Source organism: Dryas octopetala, chromosome 2, assembly GCF_963921425.1.
Source record: "Dryas octopetala chromosome 2, drDryOcto1.1, whole genome shotgun sequence".
Taxonomy (NCBI): domain Eukaryota; kingdom Viridiplantae; phylum Streptophyta; class Magnoliopsida; order Rosales; family Rosaceae; genus Dryas; species Dryas octopetala.
In genome coordinates, this window is record NC_141367.1 from 21,952,409 (window position 1) to 21,962,322 (window position 9,914).

The following is a 9,914-nucleotide window of genomic DNA, read 5'->3' on the forward strand; positions in this document are numbered from 1 at the left end:
CCATGGTTGGATATATAGCTGTTATTTTCTCGGACAGTGACCAATGTGGACGGTACGTGGACCTCATTTATTGTCTTGGTTGCGGACCCTGCCAACCCAAACTAGTGGGCTCAGCTCACAGCTCTCCAATCGTATTTGCGAAATGTTGCGCATGTGACAATCGGCATTCACTATTCAGCACTCGTTGTAAAATCACGTCCTCCTCAAAGTCATTTACATGCATGATTAATGATGATGATTATGATCTTGGCCAAACAAAAAAAATGATGATGATTATGATGATGATAAATTGATAATATATAGCCCGTCGTTTGGTTGGTCGGGTAGGTGTTCAAAATCGCAAATTGAGTCACACTAATCAGGTTTTGGTTTTTTTCTGAAATCAAAATCGACAAAACCATATATTAACCAAACCAATTCATTCATTTTCGATTTGGTTTGATTAGTTTAAGAATACATAAAAGAAACAAATAAAAAGATGAAGATGAATGAAAGAAAAATTAAAAAAATTTAAAGTAGAAAATAGAGAGAAATTGCAAAAAGATAAATGAGATGAAGTCATTGACTAGAGAGTATAAAGAGGTGAGAGAATTAAAATTGAGATAAGATGACATATGAAAAAAGTGGAATGAAATGAATATGCAATGGATATGACAATATTATAAAAATTATATTCTGTTTGGTTAAATATAAGATAGTTTACATAGTTGTTTGTTACATGCATGGTTTGTTTCGTTCCATTGATGAACCTATAAACTTGTATTGTGTGTAAAAATTGAACTAAATTGGTTTTAAATTATTTAATCGATTAAATGCTCATCCTAAGTCCTAACATATATATTTTTGGATCCCTTTATAGTCAGGTCAACCCGACTAAATTACTCAGTGTCGGCATCGCTTTGCAATTTACAACATGTAAGCACGACGATACTCTACTGTATGGTAGACCACAAAGGCTTAGCATGCAGTCCGTGGGAATTAGTGGGACCCGCGTATTCTCGTGGGCCAACCATTAACACATTTGACCAAAAAAAAAACCATTAACACACAGCATGCGCACGTTAGCTAATTTCCATCCCCTCCTGTACTTTATCCGAGCGGGAGCGCACGTTAATCAATCATTAATATTTAATAATCTAATTAAATGAAATGAAATGAAATATAATTAATTTTAATAAATATAAATTAAATGCAGATATTCAGAACCGGAAATCATGTGGCCGGTTTAAACCCGACACATTCCACCGGAAAAGAAAAGAAAGTAAAAAGAAGAAGGAAAGAAAGAAAAAGAAAAAGCTTTTACTTATATTTTTTAAATTCCGAAAATACCCTGCGATCTCTCTCTCTCTGTGGTGGTCTCTCACTCATCACCTATTCAAATCCAAAATTTCATTTGGGATCAGCTTCTTCTCCTCTTCGCTTTTCGTTTTCGTTGATGGAGCTGCCGAGGCGCCAAGATCAGAGCCACCCGGAGAGGAAGGGCCAGAAGCGAAAGCTGGAGGAGGAAATAGAAGACGAGCGAGAGATCTCGGCGGCGCAGTCCGGCGACGCCAGAAAGGCGCTGCTGACCGAAGTGAGCGAACAGGTTCACATCCTCAACTCCGCCTTCTCTTGGAGCGAGCCCGATCGAGCCGCGGCTAAGCGCGCCACGCACGTCCTCGCCGAGCTCTCCAAGAACGGTTAGTATTGAAAATTCCCAAAGCGCCCTCCGATCTCGTCCTAATTTCAGTTTTCCGAATTTTCTATCAATTCTGGAACTTTCTCTAGGGTTTTGCTCTCTGTATGTTGTTCGGAATTAACGATTTTGTGTGCGTTGGGGCAGAGGAGGTGGTGAACGTGATCGTTGAAGGTGGTGCAGTTCCGGCTTTGGTGAAGCATCTTCAAGCGCCGCCGTCTAGCGAGGCTGATCGAAGTTCGAAGCCGTTCGAACACGAGGTCGAGAAGGGGAGTGCCTTTGCACTAGGCCTTCTTGCCGTTAAGGTCTCTTTACTCTCACTGTGTTTATAATTTTCAATCAAGTTTAAATTTTGTTTTTCTGCATAAAATATTTATGGTTTTAACTTGTCAGCTGCGGTGCTCGTATTATTGAGCTTGTAAAATTACTTACAGAGTTTCAGGGATTGGGATTAGTGTTAGTTGGATACTAACTGGAGTCGATAAAATTATACTATGCTAGAAGTTCATATTCAAATATCTTGAGGAATTCTACAATTTGTATCAATGGGCATGGAAACGTTAGTATGAGGCCTGGTTAATAGCATGCATGTTTTACTTTTAGTAATAGTTGTTTTTTGTTTGGCTGTGGTATCTGTAAGGTTTACTGTGATTAACTTCGTTTGGTAGCTTGGTGGTTTAGTACTTTTCGATGTGTCATAGTAGCAAGTGCTGTGACATGGTTGTGTGAGAGTGCGTGACCTCTGCCATGCTGTGTCTTCTTTTACGTATACCAATATACCTTATGTCCCACTTCTCAATGCCCTTTTATATGTCTGGATGCTTTTGATTCTTGGTCTAGCCCGTCTTATCCTTGACCCCTTCTTCTTATGGTCTTATCCATGGGATAGGATATACTTTTACAATCACATTCAATCTGGATGTAATTGCTAAACCTTTTTTTTTTTTTTTTTTTTTCTTGCTGTCTTATGTGTCAACAGCCAGAGCATCAACAACTCATTGTTGACACTGGTGCGTTGTCTCATCTTGTGGATCTATTGAAGAGGCACAAGGATAGTGTCGTATCTCGGGCTTTGTATAGCGTCATTCGTAGAGCTGCAGATGCCATCACCAACCTTGCTCATGAAAACAGCAGCATTAAAACCCGTGTCAGGTTTGATTGTCTCTCTTGTACCCTATTTCTAAATTTGACATTACCAACAAGATATTCTAATGGTCATCAGGTCTGCATATACAGGATAGAAGGTGGAATTCCACCTCTAGTTGAGTTGCTTGAATTTTCTGATACGAAGGTGCAAAGAGCAGCTGCTGGAGCACTACGAACTCTGGCATTTAAAAATGATGAGAATAAGAATCAGGTAATAGACCTTTCTTGTCAAGTTATTTATTATAAAAGTTGGTTCGAACATGAAACAAATTGTGTTCGTTTTATGACTTTGCAGATTGTCGAATGCAATGCTCTTCCTACCCTCATTCTAATGCTTCGATCTGAGGATGCTGCTATACATTACGAAGCGGTAGGATCTTATCAGACTACAATGTATATAATGAGCTATTGGACTTAATACTGTCTAGAATTGGGTTTTTGCACTTCATGTTGCTGCAGCATCAGATGATTTTTAATGGATTGCAGGTTGGTGTAATTGGAAATCTGGTACACTCATCGCCAAACATAAAGAAAGAAGTTCTTCTTGCAGGAGCTTTACAACCTGTTATTGGATTGCTTAGGTGTGCCCCAAACTCCCAATACTGTCATGCCACTTGATGTAACTATATTGTTGTTAATTTTTGTCCACCATGAGTTATAATGTCAATAAGTTTCTCAAGTCTTTTAATATTAAATCACAGTTCCTGCTGCTCTGAGAGCCAAAGAGAGGCAGCTTTATTACTTGGACAATTTGCTGCAACCGATTCAGATTGCAAGGTGGGTTAGATGTATTTTTTTTTTTTCTATATTTTCCATCAGCAATTTCACCCCTTGTGCTTGGACCCAGAAATGGTTCTATGACTTGCAGTTTTTGTTTTATCCTTGTAGATCGAGCTTTTTTTTTATATGTTGACTAGTTGCGGTGGATACTTTCCTTCACGTTCTCAATTTTCTGTGTGATACATCAATTTTCTTTTGGATCTTTCAATTTTTCCATTACCCTTCTATTGAAATAGTTAGGTTTCCGTAGGTTCACATTGTACAGAGGGGTGCTGTCCGACCTTTGATTGAGATGCTTCAATCCCCAGATGTACAACTGAGGGAGATGTCAGCTTTTGCATTGGGGAGATTGGCACAGGTTAATATTTCTTCATATTTTGGTTTTTTTTAATCACAGGTCTTGGCCAATATTGAAAAATTTAGTGTGGGACCAGTGTCTTCATGCCATTGGACGGGTTCTATCTGCTAAGGCTGACTTTTGATTTTGTGCTAAGAATTTAAATAACCATAGATGGACTTATTCCATGTTCTTCTAGAAACAAATATGAATTTATGGGCCATTTGTGAGTATATTTGAGCAGAAGTTCTAAAATTTAAATCTTGAGGAATTTTTTTCAATCACTTACTGTCTTCAGGTTCCTGATAGTGCAATCCAATGCATTAATCTCGATTTATTATTGAAATATTCCTTTTCTCTCTTTTCACATGCTACTTTCTTTGGTAATAATTGCTTCAAGTATTTGCAAATTCAGGATGCACACAACCAAGCTGGTATTGCTCATAATGGTGGTTTATTGCCATTGCTGAAGCTTCTTGATTCAAAAAATGGGTCTCTGCAACATAATGCTGCTTTTACTCTTTATGGCCTTGCAGATAATGAGGTATGGTATAATTAATGAACTGTCATGAACTTGTGGAATGAATGCTATAAATTGGGTCAACTTTTAACACCATTTTAATGTGATCTTATTTTGTTTATTCATTTTCTCCGCTAGGATAATGTGTCCGATTTTATTAGGGTTGGAGGTGTTCAGAAGCTGCAGGATGGAGAATTTATTTTTCAAGTACATCTCTCTCTCACACACCCACTCTCTATAAAAGTTAGCTGTTATAATATTTATGGTTTTTTTTAACTAGAGTATGTTTCTAAATGTTATTGTATAATGACATGATTCTTTAATTATCTTAGTAACTATAAGAGATGTTTTTCAGTTTTTACCTTTTTTTCCCCTCTATGTTACATATCACAACTCATAACCTACAAGAATTGAAAATGTATTTTCAGGCGACAAAGGATTGTGTGACCAAAACATTAAAAAGATTAGAGGAGAAGATTCATGGACGAGTGAGCATTATCATGCTTATTATCTGTGAATTTTATGCTAAAAACCTATGAGATTGTAATTTCTTAATTTTCTTAATGTAGGTTTTGTCCCATTTGTTATATTTGATGCGTGTGGCGGAGAGGGTTGTTCAAAGACGAGTTGCTTTGGCTTTTGCTCATCTTTGTTCCCCAGATGATCTGAGGGCAATATTCATTGATAACAATGGCATGTCATATTTTCTGTATCTCAATCTATTTTGTTCATGTTGTTCTTTTGCATAGAAACTTATATTCTTTATTATATTTATGCTGGTTTGGAGTTGGCTAATATATTTAGCATATTGTTTAGCAGGGTTGGAGTTGCTTCTTGCACTTCTTGGTTCTAATAGCCATAAACAGCAACTTGATGGTGCTATGGCTCTGTACAAGTTGGCCAATAAAGCCATGACTCTTTCTCCTGTGGATGCAGCTCCCCCATCTCCAACACCACAGGTTGGGGTGCTTTCCAATAGTGGCTGGTTTTTTCATGCTTTTGGTATATATATTGAATTCTTATGTTTTTGGACATGCTATAACGGGTCAACTTGGTGGCAGAATACATGTTTTGTTGCTCCAAACCATTCAAGTTGTTAGTTTCCATTTTCTTTTTCATATTTTCTTTTGTCGATTCATAGTTTGGTAGGGAGGATATCAAATACTCAAGAAAAAGTTGTCATCCAAATCCACTCTTTAAAGAACTGAAATACGGAGTACTCTTTTCAATCCATAACAATAAGTATCAAAGTATAAGCAGTTGAATCCAAATCCTTCATTTCAAATCCACATACGTAAATGCTATCTAAATATATTCTCGACAAGATAACCATATTCAGAGTGCCCATTCTGTGGTTGGTTGTCTGCATTTAAAAGTGCTGTCATCTTAAGCATTAAGCATGTATTTAGCATGAATTGCCTATGATGGTGGATAAATCTTCCTGCAGGTCTATCTAGGGGAGCAGTATGTAAACAACCCTACACTGTCCGATGTTACATTTTTAGTTGAAGGTATAAATCGTTTATTTTCGTTTAGGTTATTCCTACTTATGTTATATTAGTTATCATAGAGGAGCATTAGTGTGTTTGTAATTGTTAGCATAAAGGACCTAAATGTTTGATTGCTTCACTCACCAACTGCAGGTCGGCGGTTCTATGCTCACAGAATCTGCCTCCTTGCTTCTTCAGATGCGTTTCGTGCTATGTTCGATGGTGGTTACCGGGTGAGCGTCTGCATGTTTTCCCCTTAGCCTCCCATGTTTTGCCCCCCCCCCCCCCCCCTCTTTTTTTTTTTTTTTGGGGGGGGGGGGTGTTGTTATTTCAATAGTATCCAATAAACACTAAAGTGCACATTACAGAGTAGAAAGGATGTCTTGATGTTCAATAGTATGCATATCTTTATAATTTCCAGTAACTTGTTACAGGAGAAGGATGCAAGGGACATAGAGATACCAAATATTAGATGGGAGGTTTTTGAGTTGATGATGAGGTAAAGATAAAGTGAAGCGTGTGTTTTCTTGTTTTTCAAAAGCTGTCTGGTGAGCTTTGATGATTCAGAGACTTTTGACTATGAACAGATTTATATACACTGGATCGGTAGACATTACTTTGGATATTGCTCAAGATCTCCTCAGAGCTGCAGATCAGTATCTTTTGGAGGGACTCAAGCGGCTTTGTGAGTATACAATAGCACAGGTGAGTTAGCACTCTCTCTCTCTCTCTCTCTCTCTCTCTCTGTGCATGTCCTGCTTCTGAATCAAAAAAGCTGGCTGCCTAATTAAGATTTCATTTATTGACTTAGGACATTTCATTGGAGAATGTTTCGAACATGTATGAACTTTCAGAAGCCTTCCATGCAATGTCATTAAGGCACACATGCATTTTATTTATTTTGGAGCAGTTTGAGAAGTTGAGTGCTAGACCAGGGTATGTGCTTCTCCAACCTTTCGTTCTTATTCAAATAATTTCTCTTCCTATGCAGATTAAACTAAATTTTCTTTTTGCCTTGCAAAAAAAGCTGGAAAGTTTGCAATGTCTTGGGTGTTGCACCGAGTCTTTAACAGAAAATATGAGTTTGTGATGTTAGCATGCTTGCTGAAGTTACTCAGTACTTTCTGCAATATCATTGTTCCAACGAATGGAACTGAAAAGGAACTTATGGAGATGCTCATAATTACTTTTACAATAGGAAGTTCAACAAATAAAATAAACTTTTATGCTCAGCATTGGTTTAAATTATCTGAAGTTCAGATTGCCAAATATCACTTGTATCTTTGCTAAGCTTGCTATATTCATATAGTCAGTATATTCTATCAGTGGATAGGTTGAAAAGATCTTATCTGTATTGTTGTCACATGAGTTCTAGAGTCTAGTCCTGTTTGGCTTAGCGGAAATGGGTATCGGTCTTCTTTTCTTTTTTAGTGGAGTCTTGTTTTCTTTTTCATCTACTGAATTTCTATTTGCAGGCACTCTCATCTGATCGTGCGTATATTACCCGAGATCTGCACTTACTTTACTAAAGCACTTACGAAGCCTAACCCACATAACTTGCGGCTATAAATTGCTGCCTTTTATTTTTGAGTCCTAACCCACCTTAGTACGATGTACAGAAACCGGTAGTAGATGTTCCTGCTGTTGTTGAGCCATTGGAAGTTTCTAATTCTTTGATTGTAGTTTTGTTTATAATCCATTCTGATTCCAGAGTCGTGTTGCTTGTAAACACATCGTTTCATTTGTAACACAATTCTGACATTGCTTGGAATATGACCTACACGAACGTTGTCTTTGTATTCCCCCAAGTTTTTGCTCATTAGTGAAATGGCCTTCATGTTGCCTTTAAAGTTTTCTGTTTAAATAGAAAGTGAAGTATATGTAATGAAAATGAGTAGGTTGTGGGGTAATTGCAAACAATCCTTTTAACTTTCAATTTATTATTAAAAGCATTTAAAATGATAGGGGTATAATTGACATTTCACATATGATTGATTGACCGAGGGTTTTCTTAAGAGGAATTACTTAACTCTGATTCATTTTGCTGAAAATTTCTTTTTCGACTACGTGGTACATGGTATGATCATACCACATCATCACATTTTGAAAAAAGAAAAACACACAACCTCATCATATCTCTGCCACATTGAAGAAACATTCCACGTTCAAATAGCATTCTTGCGCTTATTCCTCTCACATCATGTATCATGCAGGAAATGCTGGTGTGATCCGTGGTTCTCCTTTTCTTGTTCATATGAATGCAAATTAGGTATAGCAAACTTTCTGTTTACAGCGAAAGCAAAAATTAAAAGCCTTACCCTTTTGTCCGATGTAGGGATCATCCTTTTTAATATGTTGAAACCGGTGCTGAGGAATTAGTATAACAACCTTTCAAGGAAGTTAAAACCTAAACCCTTTTTAACGGTTTGCTGATATTTGACAAGTCATGAAGGCAGAAAGGTGGATAGGAAATGCCAATGGATCTCGACTCTTGACTCTTAGAGCTCTCTTACTATAATAATAGCACTTGTAGCTGGTTTGTCTATCAAATAGGGTTGGTTTTCTCCTCCTCTGCTCACACACGACTATGGGTTCCATTGCCAAGGAGGTGGACAGAGAGCTTCTCCCATTTGTCCGAGCCTACAAGGATGGCTCGGTCGAACGACTAATGGGGTCTGCATATGTACCCCCATCACTTGATGACCCAGAAGCAGCAGGAGTGTCCTCAAAAGACATTACCATCTCACAAAACCCTTTGATCTCAGCCAGACTCTACCTCCCAAAACTTGATGATGATCATGAGTCCAACAAGAAAATCCCCATCTTGGTCTACTACCATGGTGGAGCTTTTTGCATTGAATCTGCCTTCTCTTTCGACCACCACCGGTTTCTCAACAGCTTGGTCTCCCAATCCAAAGTTGTTGCTGTGTCAGTGGAGTACAGGATGGCTCCTGAGCACTCTCTCCCTGTTGCCTATGAAGATTGCTGGGCTGCTCTCCAATGGGTTACCTCGCATTTTATCGACAATGGCATTGATGAAGAGCCCTGGTTGAGGAATTATGGCAATGTGGAAAAGTTTTTTCTGGGTGGTGACAGTGCAGGAGCCAACATTGCTCACAACATTGCCATGAGAGTTGGGAAAGAGGGCTTGCCTGGTGGTGTGAAGGTATTGGGACTCTCTCTTACACACCCTTACTTCTGGGGTTCCAAGCCAATTGATGAATCAGATCCTTGTCAAGAGCCTGAGAAGGATTTGGGATGTTCGGTTTGGTACTTTGCATACCCCTCAGCACCTGGTGGGATTGATAATCCACTGATCAACCCTCTTGCTCCAGAGGCACCAAGCTTGGCAGGACTTGGGTGTTCAAGGTTGTTTGTGAGTGTTTCTGAGAATGATGGGCTGAAATATAGAGGCATTGGGTACTATGATGCAGTGAAGAAAAGTGGGTGGGAAGGAGAAGCAGAGCTGGTTGAAGTGGAAGGAGAGGATCATGCTTTTCATATTTTGAAATTTGAGACTCAGAAAGCCAAGGATTTGACCAAAAAATTGGCTGATTTTCTCATCAAGTAGAAAAAAGGCCATTAATTCTCTCTTTTCAACATGAGTTTTATGGCTGCCTCATGTAAGCTACTCCATTTGTGATTGATTTGAAGTGTGATTTCCCTCCTTTGTGATTGTAATGTCTTGTATGGTATGATATTGAATATTTGGAATCAATAGCCAATTCATAGTATAAGCATGGTGACAACGTCAACCCACTGCCATTCTGCAATCTAGCTTAATTAATGTTTAATCAAATTTCTTTGGTGATGGAACTCATTACCTAGCAGTTGGTGGTGGAACTCATTACCTAGCTAAATTAATGTTTAATCAATTCAATTTGAGAAGTTTCCGACACCTGTTATATAATATTGATATAGTGTCAGCTTCGTTAATCGTTATATTGATATGCCTAATTGAAGGTT

The 9,914-nt window shown here is 38.2% G+C and overlaps 1 protein-coding gene and 1 pseudogene across 3 annotated transcripts; both read left to right on the forward strand.

The window, feature by feature from the left end:
* The first annotated feature begins 1,311 nt into the window (after window positions 1–1,311).
* On the forward strand, window positions 1,312–7,747 carry LOC147294125 (ARM REPEAT PROTEIN INTERACTING WITH ABF2-like). Of its 3 annotated transcripts, XM_086232660.1 has the most exons (19): window positions 1,382–1,679; window positions 1,823–1,980; window positions 2,655–2,827; window positions 2,912–3,032; window positions 3,117–3,191; window positions 3,308–3,402; window positions 3,523–3,598; window positions 3,852–3,959; window positions 4,354–4,482; window positions 4,597–4,665; window positions 4,887–4,946; window positions 5,028–5,151; window positions 5,278–5,417; window positions 5,906–5,969; window positions 6,102–6,181; window positions 6,383–6,447; window positions 6,536–6,653; window positions 6,760–6,884; window positions 7,424–7,747. In XM_086232660.1, the coding sequence occupies exons 1-19, from the start codon at window positions 1,436–1,438 to the stop codon at window positions 7,515–7,517; spliced, it is 2,118 nt and encodes a 705-aa protein (XP_086088786.1). In that variant the 5' UTR covers window positions 1,382–1,435; the 3' UTR covers window positions 7,518–7,747. The 3 variants fall into 3 exon arrangements, with proteins under 3 accessions (XP_086088788.1, XP_086088787.1, XP_086088786.1); XM_086232661.1 differs by lacking the exon at window positions 4,597–4,665 and having other exon boundaries at window positions 1,313–1,679; XM_086232662.1 differs by lacking the exons at window positions 4,887–4,946; window positions 5,028–5,151 and having other exon boundaries at window positions 1,312–1,679; window positions 4,620–4,665.
* A 609-nt stretch (window positions 7,748–8,356) lies between these two features.
* Window positions 8,357–9,653, forward strand: LOC147294126 (2-hydroxyisoflavanone dehydratase pseudogene; annotated as a pseudogene).
* Window positions 9,654–9,914: the final 261 nt, after the last annotated feature.